This window comes from Otolemur garnettii, unplaced genomic scaffold (genome assembly GCF_000181295.1).
Source record: "Otolemur garnettii isolate 467f Iridium unplaced genomic scaffold, OtoGar3 scaffold00021, whole genome shotgun sequence".
Classification (NCBI taxonomy): domain Eukaryota; kingdom Metazoa; phylum Chordata; class Mammalia; order Primates; family Galagidae; genus Otolemur; species Otolemur garnettii.
The window spans coordinates 21,078,565-21,097,940 of record NW_003852416.1 but is presented as its reverse complement, the minus strand read 5'-3'; the positions used below and the strand labels follow the sequence as shown (position 1 = coordinate 21,097,940).

Below are 19,376 nucleotides of genomic sequence, written 5' to 3'. Positions count from 1 at the left end.
GGCGGCCTTATGGCTGCGGAACCCCTGACCTCGATCTGACACACAGCATTTCAGTTGGGCAAGGCTGCGAAGTGCAGAGTCCTAGACAGAGCTCCTAGGACGTACCACGCCTTCTGACCCCTGTGGCCCTGGGTCCTGGGGCGCCGTACCCTCCTGGGGCCTCGGTTCTCTCTACCTTGGATCCCAGGCGGGTTCCCAGCAAGGCCCGCAGCCCCGGCCCCGCCCCACCTTCACGTCCCCGCAGGGTCAGGTGAGCAGGGACTGCCGCCCGGGGAGTGGTAATTATTGGGAGTCCCTGGAGCTTCGGGAGCCAAAGGCAAGTGGGCTGCTAGACCGGCAGCCGCGACCGTGGATCGAGAGAGCAAAGATCCCGCCAAACCTAGGGAATCGCTCTCCCAGCGCCAACCAAAGACCGGACCCTCCTTGCTGGGTGCAGTGAGGGCTGGATCAGATGTTTTTTTAAAAAGACTGTTGTAAACGTTGCCTCTCATGCCTTTTTTGTACTCGGACTGTTTCGAAGTGTTCACTGCAATGTGATCCCCAGGGTGATTTGGGAAAAGCTTTCTACGTCCTAGGAGGCCGAGATCCCATGGAGCCGGCCTGAAGTTGAGAGCGGAAATCGCCAAGAAGATAACCCTAGAAGAGACACAAAGAATCTCTGTCTCTTGGAACCGAGAACCATATCTCTCTCTTTTTCCCTGTGCCGCTCCTTGATGAATACAGAGCAGGCAGGCTCTCTGGCTTGCAAGAATTAATTCGCCAAAAACTGCAGCGAGTTTTCTAAGGCAGAGTTTATTCAAGATCTATAGACATTGAAATATCGATACATAAAGTTAAACTCGTAATAACAACCAAAAAAGTTAAGGAATGCGTTCAGAATTCCAATTTAATCCCCAAGTTAAAACTGCTCACTGCACTCTCAAATAACACACAAACACGGTACAAATAAATATACACCGGCGTCCTTCATTCAGACAGTTTTGTTTGAAAAAATATTGAATTGATTTTCATTTGACAAAGGTTCAGTCTTTTCAATATGAACGTTTTATTGACAATTGGTTTTGGTGAAGAAGTTTAAGTTACATTTTTACTTTTAAAAGTTTTAGAAGGAAGCAGATAGATCTAGACGTTTACAATCCTCAGAAATCGAAACTGACATTCTCAGCAAAGGCTTGTAATTTACTAGGGACTACAAAATTTACCGAATTTGAACTGACTTTCTCCCCAAGAAAAGAAACGGTGGGTTTTTAGAAAACTCAGTTCCAAACAAAATCTAGAAAAATTTGGCATTCATGCAAACACAAGCAAAACAAGCTAAATGGTCCTAATCACATTTAAAAATCTCTTACAAAATAACTTCAACAAGAAAAAAATACTCTTAAGAAATTAGATCAGTTTAATGCTTTCTAGGAGTGACCAATCCAGTTGACATTTCTTTAAAAGCATAAAATATATCATCCTTTGCACAATTAAAATGCAATTGCCTCTAGACTATACAAAATTTTTCATAGCTTTCTAACATCTCTGAACTAAAAACCAAAACAAAGATACACACACACACACCCCCACCACCACCACCAGCAACAACAAATTAACAAAACTCCATTTAAAGTTGCTGATAAAGAAGAAATTTTTTCTCTTGTGTTCTTTTTTTTCTTTTTGGAAAGCTGTCTTTTGTCATCTTTTTTACTACAGTGGTTAAAAAGATTTAAAAATTCACCTGAAATGTTATATCCTTGTGGCTAGCTTGAGTGTATCACAGGATGATTTTTCATGCTTTATAACTTCAAATTGTGGTGCTACGTTTAGATTAGAAAGCCATGGTACCTTTCAACATTTTTGTGGACATGTTTACATAATTAAGTGGCTATTTGAACAGATGGAAGGAAACAAGATAAGCAGTGGCATATATAAAGGTATCAATTATCTGCATATATTTATATGTATATTAATTAAGCAATGTTTGTGTAGAAAATAACACTTATGGGAACACTTTACAGGTTAAAAATTAAAGATATTTTCATTTGATAACGTATTATAATGTTTAGCACGAGGTTTTTCTTTCTTTTTTTTTTTAAGGAACAATTTATGCATCTATATGGCGCTTTCCCCTCTTGGATTTGTCATCTTTTATTTAAGGGTGATCTTTAATCATACATAGGAGGGGCGGAGAGTTTGTATAAATTAAGATGTGATGAAAGCGTACCAAGGCAGATAACGTTCCATTAAAATAAACCCAAATGCTTCCATGGATGCAACCATATTTACTTTATCTGATAGTAATTAGCTAAACCGCCTGGAAGGAAAGCCTATTATTAGTCGAACGCAGCTCGAGGATTTCAAAGATCCCCTTTTCAGGCAAGAGAATGCAAATACCCCAGTAGGGATCGTAACTGGATAAGTGTTGGAACCAGATCCCACACTCTGATAAGTGACTCCCGTGGAGACAACCCCTAGTGGAACTACGGCTCTTGACTTTTCCTGCCAGATAGCCGGGTGCAGCCGGAGGCATAAGGGACAGACGTTGTCGGGGTACAGGCTACAGGCCTGAGAAAGGAAGGCTACCTAAATGGGATTGGCCTTGTGGGGACCCTTGCTAGGAAGCCCGGACACCAGGGAACCAGACCAACTAAAAAGAGCCTGCACAACAACGAGAGGGCAGCTGGAGACAATCCAAACCTCTGCTCTGGGCATGAAACTAAGATCCCCTAGGGACCTAGTAGCAGATAGAAATCTTCCGCGGCGGGCGTGCTCTCCTGAGCGGGGCTGGGGAGAAAAAAGAGGGCGTAGAAGCCGCCTACTAGGCCCCGTCACCTGCCCTTCTCACCGTCCCCTACCCCACCCTTGAGCCTGAACTGCACGTGAATAAAGGAGGCGTGTGGGGCAGCCTGACGAGGATCAACCTGGTCAGGGCTCTCAGGAGAACCTCAGTTATGCCTCGCGCGAGGGCTCCTGGCCGGTAGTGGCTGCACAGGGCTCTGCATGGGCTCTGCTAGTGGAGAGGAGACAACCTTCTGTGTGCACAGAGAGAAAGCGACCTGGTGGGCTCTTTTGGCTGCAGCGGGTTTATGGGCGTTGTCTCGGCGGTTCCGGCGTCTAAGGGGCACTTTATCCAGGTTCTAAGACCCGGATCCTCTGAGCTAAGTTTAGGTAAGGCCTAGAAGCTGGAAAGAACAAAAAGCAAGAGAAATGCAGGCTTAGTTGGAAATGAGAGAGAACGTTAGTTTCGATAGTTTTTGTTTTTTTCTTTTTCCGAATCTTGAAATCACCCAAGAGGTGAAAAATGTTGGGAACCAGAAGGGAGCAGAATCATTCCCCCACCACCACCCACACACAGTTTTGCCTAGGGGTGGGGTGCCCTTTAGGGTGGGGGACTGGAGTTCAGCTTCCTTTCTGTGTGCGCACGGGCCACCAGCAGGCACACACACTCAAGGTCTCCCACCCAATAGGGCCGCACACTTACCCCAATCTTCAGATCTTTGTGCCTGAGTACTTGCGAACCGCAGTCAAGCCAGGCACATTCTTCTCTCTGCAAATCCACGCCTTGGTTTGGAGACACCAGCCTTCTCCGGAGCCATAGATAGTTTCGGAATTTAAAACAGAAAGACACTGGTGCCCCTGTAGCTAAAGAATGGTTGTCCAGGTGCAAGGCCCTTTCCACCGAAGGTCTCTACCCACCACCAGGGGCCTGCCAATCTCCATACTCCCTGGCCCTCGTGCCTCCAGAGGCATCCCAGCTCCCCTGGCGGCCCCAGGGGCTGCCTTCCCGCAACATTTCCGCTGCCTAGTGAAGAGCCCCGCCTCTCCCCCCTCCCGACGGGCTGTTCCTTCTCCCCTCTGCCTTAGTCACCCACTCCTCTTGCAGTTGAGGGACCCCGCATGACAGCTCTCCTCTCTGGTCCCCACTCCCAGCCAGCGGCTGTCGCCACTCGGGGGCGTTATTCACAGTCCCTGCACCTTCCACCAGCCCCTTCCAACTGAGACTGGTCTCTTCCAGCTGGCTATCCTGGCCGCCAAGGAATGGTTGGGGTGGCTGGAGCCAGACGAAAAGCGCCATGGTGCCTGTTTTTTCAAGGCCAGCAGTGCACACGGGGCTTTCCGTGGGCCTTAAAGCAGCACTGTTGCTCCTTACATGATGACAGGCAAAAAGCCTATCCTGCAGTAAGATGGTCCCTACCAGCATGACATTTCCAGAACCTCTGGGGACCCCACAGATTTCCCCAGAAAACAACCAGGGCCTCCAAGAGGCACCAGAAGACATGTGGGTAGAGAAACTGGAAAGGTGCATTGGAGAGTCAAGGCCTAGACTCAGGCTCAGGATTTCAACAGGCGGAAAAAACACAGGCCACCACTAAGTCACCTCCCTTGTAAGGACAGATCCTGTTCTCGAAACCCTATAATGCAAACCCAGTGTGTGCTCAATTCCAGCCACTTCACCACTGGTACAGTCTATAAACACTGCTTGACTTCTGATGCAGAATAGCCACAGCTGACACAAACTGGGCGCTTAACAGTGGGCAGGCCCTGGCTAAGCTCCTGGCATGTTTCGCTTCCTTTAACCCTAGCAACAACCTTGAGGAAGGTATGATTGTCTCCTTGTTATAGGTAAGGAATGCCCATGGCCACACTAGCCTGTGGATTAGAACCAAGAGCCGTCAAACACCGAAGTTTAGTAATAATGCCTTGATTCTCTTTCATATACCTGCTCTGTGCAGCCTCAGTTGCAAGAGTTACAAGGGCAAATGCAGCTAGCACTCTGCCCTAACCAGGGCGACCAGGTAGGCACACACAGCTATAGAACTAAGTGGGAAATGATAAGTGACACGGGCTGCAACTTCAGAGATGAGAGAGAGAGAGAGAGGACTTCCGGCTAGGCGATCAGGGAGCGCGTCCTTGGAGGAGACAATATTTGAGCAGTGTCTTGGTAAATAGCTTTCAGCTGATGGAGACAGGGGCGGGAAAGATGTTCCAGGTGGAGAGACCAGCTTAAGCAAAGGCAACAAGGCGGAAACTGACATCCACAGGTAGATAAAACATTCCATCTCCTTGCGGATTCAGCGCCCGGTATTTACCGGCCAGGAATTTTTCTGCCGCCGCAGCAACTAGAAAAACCACACTCTTGGGTCATCCTTCCTGGGTGTTCGTTCGTTGACAGCGACGTTCCCAAGACTGGTCCAGGTCGGCAAGGTACAATCAGCCGAGGCAGGAATCAGTGGTTCAATCACCTGGGTCAATGCAGCCTCACCAGAAACCACAAGGACTGCCAGGACTCCACACCAACCCGGGTCTATTTCTGGTAGCTCCGCGACCTCCAACTTGGCAAAAGCGGGGGGCGTGGCTCATGTGAGCCACCACCAATGGGGAGGGCAGCTGGGGAGCGGGCACCTCCCCCAGACGTGACGCAAAACCCCCGGACAGAGGCTTCTCAGCCCGGGCCCCAGTCCTTGCAGTGGCTGTAACAAAACCCAGACCCCCAGGTCCCGGCCAATGGAGGCAATTTAGACTGGAGTGGGACCACGTCTGTCAAAAGCCGGACTCCGCAGCAGCGGCAGAGGCCAGAAAGAGAACTGGAGCCGCCGCACTGCCTCCCCGCCCCCGCTGGGATTTATTGAGTATTTGGACTGGACAATTAAGTGGCCCTGATGATGTTACCAAGCCCGGTCACCTCCACCCCTTTCTCAGTCAAAGACATTTTGAATCTGGAGCAGCAGCAGCAGCACTTCCACGGTGCGCACTTGCAGGCAGACTTGGAGCATCACTTCCACTCGGCGCCCTGCATGCTGGCAGCAGCTGAGGGGACGCAATTTTCTGACGGAGGGGAGGAGGACGAGGAAGAAGAGGGCGAGAAATTGTCCTATTTGAACTCACTAGCCTCAACCGACAGCCACGGGGATTCTGGGCTCTGTCCCCAGAGCTATGTCCACACAGTCCTACGAGACTCGTGCAGCAGGCCGAAAGAACTTGAAGAGGAGCCCGAGGTCGTGCGGGACCGGAGCCAAAGTGAGTAGAGGGGGAAAGGAAACGCACTTGCACACCTGGAGCACTGGCGGAGCGCCCGCAAACAGCCCACAAACCTTAAGGGCAAGGCTGTATGTCCCTTTAACCTTTGATTGGGGATATGCCTCATCCCTGGCCAAGAACAATTCTACAAAGTGTAGGTACCTTCGAGGGAGCAGGGGTGGAGAGAGAAGGAAGTGGTGACCCTGACAACTACTCCGGCAGAAGGAGGAGACGATGCAGCCCCTGAGGGAAGGGAAAGTGGTTATTGTTGTCTTGAAGCTGATAGGCAACCCGGGGTTAGCTCTTGAGTCTTAACAACTCACGGTATTTTTGCTGTCCCCCTCTCAACGAGGTATTCCCCCCAAAGGGGTAGAAACCTGAATCTTGTTCACTTTCCTTCTCTTAGACCAGGGCAGCCACCTTCTCTTTTCCAGAAGGACTGCCCAAGCAAGTTGCGTCTCTAGCTTCCGCAGAGGTAGGAACTTTGTAGAGACCAGCTACTTTTTTCTGCTTGGAGCTCAGCTGTCCTTGAACCCTGGCAGAAAGGTAAGGAATGGTAGGATAGTGCATGGGAACACAATCTCTTCTGTGCGACCATAGCTCTCTCTCTCCCCTGAGACACTGGCCTTTTTTGAAAATTGGTGACGTTTTGCTTTGTGTTCTGCGCCCAGTATAGGAAACGCGGTGAACTTAGTCCGAGATCTTGATTGCTCACATCAGACGGGACATGAATTGGGTAGGCAGATAGGATAACCGAATAAAGCTCCCAAGGAAGTGTATCTGCGTGGACAGAATCAAAGAATATCTTTCCCCAAGAGAAGGTTTAATGCAGCAGAGTTCAAGGCCCATCTATGGTCTGACAGCTAAAAATCGGCACGAAACTGTCTAAAACCAGTCAATCAAACCTCTTTTTCTCTGTAAGGTCAAAGATATTGTCATACACATTTGCATGTAGTCATTAATAAGCAAAAAAAAAAAATTTAAAAACAGTCCTTGGGCAACGCACAAGCGTCACTCTCTGAACAAAGATTTTCGAGCAACCCATGCGCATCAGCCCCCTAATATCAACGCGCCTCACACCTTCAGTTATCCATGGTGGAGTGGAAGGCAAATGAGTTTGCAAATACGGTAGTTAATATGTAGTTGCAAGCCTACATTCTGAAAATAGTCATTAGCACGTCGAGCCGCACATTTAATACAGGGTAATCTCTTCTCTCGCAGATGCTCAAGATCTAAATAAAAGCGCACTAACTACCCCTCCCCATGGAACGCGCCTCCACCGGCTGAGGGCGTTCTTTGGGTACTCGGGCTGTCGCAGGGTCCCAAGGCGCCAGGAGCCACAAACCTTCCAAAAAGTCCAGGCATTTACTACCACACGCTCCGCGCCGCCACCAAAAGGGACCAAGGTGCTCCAGAACAGGAGCCGCGGTGAGGCCGAGAACAGCTAAGGGACGCTGTTGTTTTGCTTCTTCCGCAGAAAGCTGCCAGCTGAAGAAGCCTCTAGAGGCTGCCGGAGACTGTAAAGCTGCGGAGGAGAGCGAAAGACCGAAGCCCCGCAGCCGCCGGAAGCCCCGGGTCCTCTTCTCGCAAGCCCAGGTCTTCGAGCTGGAACGCAGGTTCAAGCAGCAGCGGTACCTATCCGCGCCTGAGCGCGAGCATCTCGCCAGCAGCCTGAAGCTCACGTCCACGCAGGTGAAAATCTGGTTCCAGAATCGCAGGTACAAGTGCAAGAGACAGCGGCAGGACAAATCTCTGGAGCTTGGCACACACGCGGCGCCGCCGCCGCCGCGCCGCGTGGCAGTACCAGTGCTAGTGCGGGACGGCAAACCCTGCGTTACGCCCAGCGCGCAGGCCTACGGCGCGCCCTACAGCGTGGGCGCCAGCGCCTACTCCTACAACAGTTTTCCTGCCTACGGCTATGGGAACTCGGCAGCCGCAGCAGCCGCAGCTGCTGCCGCCGCTGCCGCCGCGGCCTACACTGGGAGCTACGGCTGTGCGTACCCGACAGGCGGCGGCGGCGGCGGAAGCGGGGTCTCCGCGGCGACCACCACTATGCAGCCCGCCTGCAGTGCGGCTGGTGGCGGCCCCTTTGTGAACGTGAGCAACCTGGGGGGCTTTGGTGGTGCCGGCGGAGCACAGCCCTTGCACCAGGGCACTGCAGCTGGGGCTGCATGCACTCAGGGCACCTTGCAGGGCATTCGAGCCTGGTAGGAACTGAGCGGGTCACACGGCAGGCGCCCCACCGCAGCCTGGCGCCTTGGACTGAAGCGCGAGAAAGGCCGGACCCAAGGGTCAGGTCTCCTCGTTAAAAAAAAAAAAAAAAAAAAAATACACGTCTTGCTTCCCAGGACTCTGGATCACAGCTCACTAGAGACCTGGGGTGGCGGGTTCTGGGGCGAGGAGGATGCAGGGATCCGGTAGCCTGGATTGTCTATGAGGCAGAAACAGGAGCTGGGCGCTGGGGAGGACAGCAGCCCCCAACCCTGGCAGCGGGCGGTGGGGGTGTGTTTCAGGAGGCTGGGACTCTGGCTGCCGTTTGGTTCTTCCAAAGCGAGAGGGGCTTCTCTCCCCTGGCCTTACCTCGGCCTCTGCTAAGCGTTGGCGGAGAACCCAAGGACAAAAAGTTTTAAAAGCATGAAGGAGAGAAAAATGAGGGTCGTGGTTTGAAAAATACCAGGTCCTGACGATCCTCTGCCCACTTTGCGGGCCTGGAACGCCACGCCACAGTTGATTTTGGCTTCCCAAGTGCCTCCCCGCTACAGCGGATACCTTGGCTCGGACCTCCAGATTGCTGGGCGGGGGACGCGGAAAGAACTCTTCCAGGAAAACCAGGCGAGAGAGATCAAAATTGGGGGCGAGGGGCACTGAACAAATCTGGGACCTGATAGCCCACTGGAGGTGTTACCGGGTTTCCTTTCTGTTTCATATTCTGTATCCAGCACATATTATCTATATGTATAACTATATCGACACACCGTGTACACACACGCTGCCATACACTACAGGAGTCAATAAACAAGGTGCAATATTTCCAAACGGTTGGTCGATTATAGACTTTGCTAGCCCAAAAGAGTGGGGGAAGGATCCCTTAAATAGGGCGGAAAGGAAGAAAAAGGTGTGAGGGGGAAAGCGTTCCTCCGTGGGAGATTACAGGCCTAGTCTCCACTGAGCCAGGCCTCAGGCTGCAAGTCCAGTCTCTCCACGGCTTTGTTCATTAATTTCTATTTGCTTTTGTGGAGAGGACAGGTTGGACACTTGGGGTTGGGGCCCCGGGCTTTGCAATCCTACCAGATTTAACCCAGATGTTTGGATTAGCTGTCTGGACCCACGTTAGGTCAAGGCTGAGACTCTGCCCCACCTAGAGGGTCTCCAGGAAAGGTAAACCTCGCCCCCCGGCCCAACGTAGGCGGCGTGGAGGCGGTTCCTTCGTCGGCTACCGCCCTAGCTACCAGGGCGCCCGGAGGCGCTACCCTGAGCCCGGCAGTGGCTGGGCTCTCCCCCTCTGCCGCCCTCCCTTCTCCCCTGGAGGCCGCGGCTTTATGTGGCTCCTTGTCACTTGCGGAGAATGCCTGTGCAAGGCCTATGCTGCCACACGGCCGATTGTGAGCGTGCCAAGGCGGGTGAATGGAGAGGCCTCAGAGCGCCGCGCCATTGTGGGGCCGGGCCTGGCTGAAAGGCGGCTCCAGGCCGGGAAGGTGCGGAAAGAATGGCTTTTTATTGGAGTCCAGAACAAAAGGTGTGGTAGGAAGGCGAGGTCCCCTGCGTGAACAAAAACCCCAGCGCGTCGGATTGACGTCCCCCCCGAGCTCCCCATTGCTTCTCAGAGCGGGGGCTTTGTGCTGCAGTCTGTTCAACAGAGGGACAGAGAAATGCGCGGGGGTTTTGTTCCCCACTTTTTGTGCACTGGGGGAGGAGGCGGCAAGGGGGACGGGGACTGGGCGGGCAGCAGGGAGGGGCGCGCTGATTAGGCCAGGCCGGCTGGGGCCCTGAGACGTTCAGCGGGAGTCGCCGGCCTGAATGCAGGGTCATTATTGCTACAAGTTTAGCAATTTCGCCCTTACTGGAGGGGGTGGGGCTGCTAGGTTGCTGGGGGCCGCCCGGCTGGGGAGCTAGAGAGACGCGAGGAGGAGGAAGAAAAAGGAGGAAGGAGGGAGGCCGGTCGGCAGGCAAGGGAGCTCCTCCACCCCTCCCTGCCTGCCCCGAGCCCTCTTACCGCCCAGGATGCGACTTGGATACATCCAAAAGGCGGGAGGCCAGGGAAGTGGCGCTTGGGGGGTGGGGAAGACCCTTCTCCTCAGCGTCTCCTGCAGTGGAAAGACCCTGCAGCCCAGCGTGAACTGGTGCACCAGTCTGCTGGTTCCTGAGCACCTCACTCCCTTCTCTCTAGCCTTAGAGCTGGGACACAGCCTGCCATCGCCACGGCCACTACCACCTTGACGTCCCTAAGTCCCCTTCCTAGCGAGCTTGTCTTCTGGAGCTATTATTTTCCCTTTATCTTTGCTTAGTCTAATGGCTACAGAGGAAAGTCTGGTTCCGTACCTTCTCCTCACTATCTGCAGGAGTGAAAGACTCATTCATTTATCCATTCCACTATGTACACTGAGCACTTACTATATACATGACTCACTTGCACTGTTCTGAATGCTTGTGATGGAAGAGAACAAAATCAGTGTCCATAGATACACGGAGTTTATTTTCAGGCATATGCTGAGGGTGCGACAACAATCAAATAAATGTAAAAATAGATTAAGTCTTAAAAAGGAAATCAAACAAAATGCTGGGAGTGGGGTGTCCTTTGGAGTGGATGGTCTGGGAAAACCTGTTGAGGACATTACATTTAAGTTGATGCCTAAATAACAAGAAGGAAGCCCATCCAAACAGGACTTTGCTATCTGAGGCTTCATTCCTCTGCACACACACCTCTCTGTCTGGAATCCCCTTCCACTCTCATCCTTCTAGTGACCTCTTGCTTCTCCTTCAAGGCCAAGCTTCTTTCCTGAACCACCCAAGTAGAGGTAATCATTCCTCATTTGTGCCATCAGAGTGTTAGGTACTTTCCAATATCATAGCATGGTATCCTACAAAGATTTATTTTTCTCACTCCACATGAACTCATAGAAGGCTAGGCTGGCATTTTCCCTCTGGGCTGATACCACAGTAGGAGCTCATGGGGCCAGTTGGGGGATGCCTCTTCCTGGTACTCCAGGGCCTTGCAGATCACCTGGTGCTGTTGAGCAGCAGCCTTGGGTGCTGGCTATAAGAGAAATGCTAAGTCAGACCCTTGGCTCCCCTGAGCCTAGCCAGGACCTCTGGTAATCCACCTCAAACCCAGTAGAAGGTCTTGCCTTCTTTGCCTCATGATGCAGCCTAGGGACATGGCTCCTCCCCCTTTCCACCAATGTTGTATATGACCATACATCACAAAACCTAGGATAAATAGGAGGCTTAGGACTTGCTGAAGACTTTGACACCAGGACACAAAGTTTGGGAATTGGGAAGGACTTGGAGATAGGGAAGAGATAGGTGAAGCTGGAAAACTGGGATGTATGAGATAAATCCAGGACCTGCATCTAAGATTCAGCTCAACTTCCCCTACATTTGCTAGGTACAGAGAATAGTAGATGAGTAAGATCCTGGCTACCACTCTGGCTTCCAGGGAGCCCAGAGGCGCTACCCTGAGCCCGCAGCACTCACTCCCCATGCAGGATTTCTGCACCTGCACTCTAGGAGCTGAAGACTCTGGGAGCTATGGCCCTAGGGTTTCCTAAGTAAGCAACTTTTTTTTCTCCAATCTAGTTCCTTATCCTATTGGGCCTTGGACTCTTGATGCCCCCAACACCAGATCCTCACTTTACTTGCTGGCTTCCTCCCAGCCCACATTGGTCTTCATTCTGCATCCTCTCCTGTTTTGGAAAAGAGATATGTGAGCCTCATAGAGGAAACAGAGCTGATTCTGTGGTTTGGCTTCCGCCAGGTTTGCGTGTCTTGAGATACTTAAAGCCAGCCTGGACTAGCCGATTCCGTACCCTTCTCCAGAGCCTGCAGTTCCCAGGTATAAATAGCTCCCATCAACTCCATCACTTTGTTGAAGGATTTCTGTACTGCTCATTGCTGAGGTTCCAGGGCTGTGACCATTCAAGAGTGAAAACCCTTGACTATAGCTATCTCCTCCTTGGGCTCCCTCCCCATGGAAAAGATTCCCTCCTGGGGCTGCTTCCTCATTAGATTGTCTTGTGAGCCAGGAGGAATTATAAAATGCAGGCTGGCCACAGTGGCTTACACCTATAATCCTAGCACTCAGAGAGACTGAGGCGGGTGGATTGCCTGAGCTCAGGGGTTCAAGACCAGCCTGAGCAAGAGCTAGACCCCCATCTCTAAAAATATATATAGAGTCATTGTGGTGGGTGCCTGTAGTCCCAGCTATTTAGGAGGCAGAGGCAAGAAGATCGCTTGAGCCTAAGGGTTTGAGGTTGTTGTGAGCTATGATGCTGTGGTACTCTACTGAGGGCTATAGAGTGAGACTCTGTCTCAAAAGAGAGAGAGAAAGAGAGAAAGATTATAAAGATCCTGGCAGGGCTCCTAAAGACCCTTGAAACTTTGAGCAGGACAAGTAAGTTGTTCCTCTGGTTTTTGAACATCATGAATGAACTATATGATTTCAAAGATCACTTTTGGCTCAAACTCTTCATGCTTCCCTGGATGAGTGTGTAACTCCTCCCCACTAGTGACTTCTGCTTCAGTAGACTATGGAATAGGTTTTATTTTTATTTTATTTATTTATTTGAGACAGAGCCTCGCTTTGTCATCCTCTGTAGAGTGCCTTAGTATCCTAGCTCACAGCAACCTCAAACTCCTGGGCTCAAGTGATTCTCTGGCCTTAGCCTCCCAAGTAGCTGGGACTACAGGCCCCCACCACAGCACTTGGACATTTTTAGAGATGGGGGGTATTGCTCTAGCTCAGGCTGGTCTCATACTGGTGAGTTCAGGCAATCCCACCTCCTCCCTTGACATCCCAGAGTGCTGGGATTACAGGCATGAGCCAAGAGCCCTGCCTTTATGTGGAATAGGTTTTAAATGGTCAGCACTTTTTTTTCTGCAGAGCCTGACCTGAGGAGTTAAGAGGATGGACTCTGGAGTCAGACTGCCTCCTTTCTATTATAATAATCTTAGAGCCGCCAAACCCAGCAAGAGAGACCTTGAATAAGTTAGAAACATTTCTCCTCTATAAAATGAGTATGGTTAGAGCACCTCTCTTAGGTTTTTAAAAAACTAACAGTAAAATGCACAAATATTAACTGTAGGACTCAGTGACTATTTGTTATGTAAACAGTCGTGTACCAGTGATCTTGACATTGAAAATTAAGTGAGATGATCCCTGTATAATTAGCATAATGCAGGGCCTGGTACTCTTCAGGCCCTGCATCAATGTTATAGGCTAGGCCTGGTGCTAGGCAGGGTGTTCGCTGAGGGCCCAGAACGCTATCCTGCCCTTGAGACATTCCCAAGTCCACGGGGTGAGGAAGGCGAGAGGACAGAGGGGCCACACGAGGATGCAGAAATCCCAACCGCGCGGGGCGCGCGTCGGGACGGAGGCCGGGAGAGCCCTACTGCGTTAAGTTCGAGGTAGGTGGTGCGGGGAGGGGCCTTCGGGGCTTCTACCTGGGCTGCGACTGCGGGATTCCACTGAAGGGGAAGGAAGGTCAAAGAACCGTCCAGGCGGAGCCACAAGTCCACTCTCTCCCATCATGACTGGGAAGAACCGGCTGGGAGGAGAAACCTAGCCCCACTCTGCAAGACTCCTCCTGGGTTCCCCCGGGAGGAGTATCCTGCCGCCCGGCGTCTCCGCCTAGGTGGGGCCGGGTGGGCGGGCGCTTCCCAGGAGAATTGCGCCCGGGAGGCGGGCCGCCTCCCTCTTCGCTCTACAGTTCAGGGCGCCAGAGCGGACTTCCCGGGAGCCTTTCCGAACTGAAAAGCCCGAGCCCCTGAAGGATTGAGACTGTCCGTGGCTGGGCAGAGTTCAGGGGGCGGGCGGGTGCAGCCTGACTCCACCCTGAAGAGGAAGGATCCTCTGAACCGCCGCGGGTAGCTCAGGTGCCGCGGGCCAGCGCTGCCTCCCAAGCAGGGTCAGGGTGGTCAGACCCCGCCGGACATGGAGTGCGCTGGCGAGTCGAGACCCTAAACTGGAAGGGCCAGCTATCCTGACCATCGCGACCTGGGCATGTAGCCAGGTAGGACATCCTGGGTGGGGTTTGGGGAGTCTGTAAGGCCTACGTAGGAAGTCCTGAGGAGGCGTCAGGGAAAGGGGCTACTGATCTCAAAAATGCATTTGCTTTGTCGAAAGGACGCCTCCTCCCCAACCTAGACTGTAAGTGACAGATTAATATCAGCAAATTTTCTAGAGGGGAGTCTAGTAAACTTCTTGTTGAAGTCTGAGTTACAGAAAAGCGTGAGTGCAGCACTTCAATCTTTATAAACCGTGCTCCTAACACCCAGGCGAAGAAACAGAACTATTACCAGTCCCGGAAAGTCCCCTAGTGCTCCTTTCTCATCCCACCGCTACAGCCGCCGAGAGTAACCCCAACTCTGGCGTCTAACAGTCTAGGTTAGTAGTGCCTGTCCGGGGATACTGTATAGATGGAGTCACAACGTACGCACTCTCGTGTGTCTGGCTTCTTTCATTTATGAGATTTGTGCATATTCCTGTATGAAATTGTAGGTCATTCATTTAAAATAGGGTATTCCGTTGTGTGAATAGACCACGATTAATTATCCATTCAGCTCTTCACAGGCACTTGGATCATTTCTTGGTCATGGTTGTTGTGAACAGTGCCGCTACAAACATTTTAGAACACAGGTAGAATACCTGTGTTGTCTAATATAGAAGCCGCTAGTCACAGGTGGCTTTTAGGCACTGGAAATGTGACAAGTGTAATTGAATTTTTTTTGAGAGAGAGTCTCACTCTGTTGCCCCTTGCTAGAATGCTGTGGTGTCAGCCTAGCACACAGCAACCTCAAAGTCCTGGGTTCAAGCTATCCTCCTGCCTGAGCCTCTCAAGTAGCTGGGACTACAGGTGCCTGCCACAAGACCCATCTATTTTTAGTAGAGATGGGGTCTCACTCTTGCTCAGGTTGGTCTCCAACCCTTGAGCTCAAGGGATCCTTCCACTTAGCCTTCCAGAGTGCTAGGATTACAGGCATGAGCCACCACCCTGGCTGAAGAACTGAATTTTTAGTTTTCTAAAATTACAAATAATTTAAATATAAATAACCACATATGGCTAGAGCTACTGTATTGAACAGCACAATCCTAGTTCAGTTTTTGGTGACTGTAATACACTTTTCTATTCAGCATATACCTAGGGATACAATCCCTATGTCATAGATAAGAATATCCACTTTAATAGATTCTGCCAAGCAGTTTTCTGCAATTGGTTTTACCGATTTACACTCCCACCAGCAGTAGCACTACACAATCCCCAACACTTGGTGTTTTTATTTCATTTCTCTTTCATTTTAGCTGCTCTGGTTAAGTGTGTAAAGGAGGCTTTTTGTTCACTTTTACATAAATTTATGAACTTGCCATTTAGTCATAGCAAAGATGATGATAATGAGAGCTGGGGGTTTTCTTGGAGACTAAGAAGCTGTATGAGTCTAAAGCTTACCCTACCCCTTGGGCAGTCAAAGCCAGTGTTGCTCTTCCTTCGCTCATCCTCTGGGAATGTCTCATCAGAGGACACAGTGAGTTTGCTTAGCAGGCTGCAACCAGGGCAGAGAAACCAGGCTCTGTTCTGGCTGTAATTTTAGTTTGTGGCTTGACTCTGCCATGTACAAAACAGCATTAATAATCTGTGGGTGTGCTACCCCCCTGGCTTGCTGAGAAGCAAAATCAGTCCTGCTAAGACAGCAGAGGGAATTCCTACTATGTGTCTGAGGGTGTGTTGCTTTGAAGACACTCTCTCTCATCTTCAGAATAAACCGAAGTTAAGTGTTCCTTGTTTACACATGAAGAAACTGAGACATAGAGGTTAAGTCACTCTCCCTAAGGCCCACAACTAGAGAGAGCTACTACTACTAGCTCTGGCTCTAGGACTTTTCACCCAGTACCACTGAGAACATTTCTTATGTTTTCTAGCTTTCTTCTCTGGGTAAACAAAGCCCTGACTGGTACAGATCTTGAAAGTCTGGATCAAATTAGGTGCCTCTGCTGTGCCTCCCTTTGAATGGGTCTAGACGGATCATTGACTATTTGTGTGTTGGCAATTAAGCAAAGGAAGTGTTGGTTACCGTGTATTACAATGGAATACTTCTGGCGCAGAAGTTCTTGAAAAGTTGTGTACAAACAGCTTTTTCTTGGGGGTAGGGAAACAAACTGAACATATTTTAAACTCATCACTGGAACTTGTTGCTTTAAAGTATCTCAAAGTAAGTTATTTTGTAAAGTGAAAGATCCCTTTGAAATATGAATAATAACCTTGTCTTTGTTTTTTAAGTTTAGGATTTCAAGTAATAAAAAAGAATGATGAATGACTCAAGATTATATGTCATTTCCTGGTTCACTGAGAAGGGTTCTTAAAGTTTCACCTACACTGTCTTGGAAGTGAAGTCTCTGAGAGAAACCCAGATTAGTTTTCAATCTAGATGAGAAGTAACCTGTTGTAGAAACCTGTTGCCCCTGTGGCTCCCGGTAGGGTCAGGCTTGATTAGTTTCCATGTGCTTTGCAGTTCTTGATCACCCAGCCAGCCTCTCCCAGATGGGCCTCAGGAATCAAATGGATAATCACATTAGATAACCTTTAAGGTCCCTTCCGGACCTGAGATTCTTTAAATTAAATTTGTTACATGCCTGTAGATTCAGCTATGGATTTCAGTGAAGTATCATCAAAGTCCAACTCTTCTGATGCTGACTTCTGTCTGCAGCATCCTAGGCAAGACATTGCCTGGTATCTCCTGAACACCATCTGTGGGAGATTCACACACCTCCCTACTCCATAAGTGCAAGGAAATTCTGTCTCATGTTTATTTGGAATCTGCCTTCCTGCAACTGCCATCAGCGGCTCCCCTGTTCCCACAGATGTCTGCTCCTTCTGCAATGTCAGCTCTTCACATGTTTAAAGCTAGCGTTAAATTCCGTGTAGACCTTCTCTTCTCCAGGTGAAATAACCTCAGTTTCCTTGACTGTCCTCAGCGCATTCTCTGGTGAGTATTCTCTAGCTCAGTGGTTCTCGACCTTCCTAATGCTGCCATGCTTTTCACTGTTACAAAGGGGTTACGACCCACAAGTTGAGAACCGCTGCTCTAGCTCCATGGTCTCTTCTGTGCCTGGGGTGTCTGGTGTATCCTCACAGGAGCCCCCACCCCTTTGAACATGTCCGTCCAGCCTCCACCACTCTTCTAAGAAGGCTGACTTGGGTTTTTATTCCTTAATCTTCAGAGGAATAAGTCTCATTCTTCTCTCTAAAGGTAACACTAACCTTTAAAGTCTAATTTCTTTTCTATTTCTAGATATAATCCTTCTAAATTTTGAATTCTGAGGTTCCTCCCATCCTGCTATTTAATATTCTCTACCTTTGTCTTCCTTTCACTGTCAAACCTGTAGCAACCTCCCTGTTATCATCTCTTAACCCTGGTACCCCTTCTTCAAATACCATCTTTCTTCTTTCTGGTCAGATTTCTGAATACTTACCAGATCTTTCCCACTCCTCAGTCTAACTGATGCTTACTTTCTAGGTGGCCCACAGTGATTCCTGGCTGGAAGTTGCTTTGTGGCCACTTGGTTCAATGCTTTCCTAATGCCTGAGTCCCCAGTCCAGCTCTTCTGAAGAGTTATTGTCCTGCTCCTCCCTCTAATTATCTAAGTCTCATTCTCTGAGGTCAGCATTGGTCAAATGGCTTCTCCTCAAGGTTATCCTTCATTACTTCTCTTCAACCTTTGTCATAATGACTTTTTTTTCCTGGAAAGTCTGATTGTGGTTTTGACACCCTGTACTTCCTGATCATTTCCTTTCACCCATTCAGTCTTCCTTCTCCAGTCCCACTTAATGGAGCTCTCCAAGTCTTGGTGACTTCTATACACGCTGGCAGTCCTAAAGCTACTCATTATGCAGTGTCAACTATCACTTTTATTTGAGAGGCCTCTGGATCTACAGGTTTAGCTTTGGTTTTCCTCCATTGTTGTTCTATCTATGTGTACCATTGTCATCTCAAGTTCATCACCACTCCCCAAATCTGCTCACATCTCAACCTCTGCAAGTGGCATCATCTTGCCTTATTTTCTTCCCTTTGTTTGGAACCAATCAGTCAACAAATTATTTCCCTGAGAGTCTCCGTTTACTTAGAAAAGAAGTAGGAGAACTAACATGGACCGAGCACTGGGTTCTACATAGCCTGACACATTTCATACTAGAACCATCCTGAAAAGTAAGTGCCATTATTATCAGGTCACAGATTAGAAATAAAATTTTGAAAATGTAAATGCCTGTTCAATATCATTCAGCTCTGAAGTGACACAATCCAGGATTCAAATCAAGGTCTGTCTGATGCTAAAGCCTAAGCACTTTACTATAATGTCCTCTTAACTTGTCCCTTTGGCTTAAGTGTATCTGATAAACCTCATCCTTATATAGACACTAGGTTCATTTTCCCCAAATGCCTTCTACTCAAAGGTCTCCTAGTTTTTCAAACATACTATGTCTTCTCAACTGTGCATAGGATCAAATACACACTCAAGACCACTAGTGAACCCTCATTACTTTGCCTAGTCAACCAAATTTCTCATTAGTTTTTTGATGACCTATGTACTATCCTTACCATCTCTTCCCCTAATCTTTTATCTACCATGCTCATTCCTGGGAAAAACTCTTAGCTCTTCCCAGTCTAACTTCTCCTACCTTTAAGTCAAGATCCTCCTAATTATGAAATCTCTTCTAGCCAGCATAGCCCACAGCAATCACACATTTTCTGAATGTGGAGGGAATGGCCTCATCTGCAAGACTATTCTGATCCAAATCGTCTTATTTGGTGTATTATTATTTCTATTCATAATTAGAAAATAGACTTCTTGAGAGTCAGGGTTAGAGTTTCATTATTGTTTTTTTTTGGTTGTTTTGACTTTAAGAACCAGGGTCTTGCTTCATTTCCCAGACTGGGGTGCAGTGGTCTGATCATAGCTGATTATAAATCTCAAACTTCTGGGCTCAAGTGATCCTCCTGCCTCAGCCTCCTAAGTAGCTAGGACTACAGAAGGGTGCCACCATGTTGGGGTCTTACTATGCTGCTCAAGCTGGTCTTGAACTCCTGGCCTCATTCCTCCCACCTTGGTTTCCCAAAGTGTTGGGATTTCAGGCATGAGCCACCACACCTGGCCTCAAGGATCATGT

At 49.5% G+C, this 19,376-nt stretch overlaps 1 protein-coding gene across 1 annotated transcript; it reads left to right on the top strand.

Annotated features, from left to right (window-relative positions):
* The first annotated feature begins 5,439 nt into the window (after positions 1 to 5,439).
* Positions 5,440 to 9,031, top strand: NKX2-3 (NK2 homeobox 3). The gene is made up of 2 exons (XM_003787275.1): positions 5,440 to 6,000; positions 7,478 to 9,031. Exons 1-2 carry the CDS (start codon positions 5,643 to 5,645, stop codon positions 8,209 to 8,211), a joined length of 1,092 nt encoding a protein of 363 aa, XP_003787323.1. The 5' UTR covers positions 5,440 to 5,642; the 3' UTR covers positions 8,212 to 9,031.
* Positions 9,032 to 19,376: the final 10,345 nt, after the last annotated feature.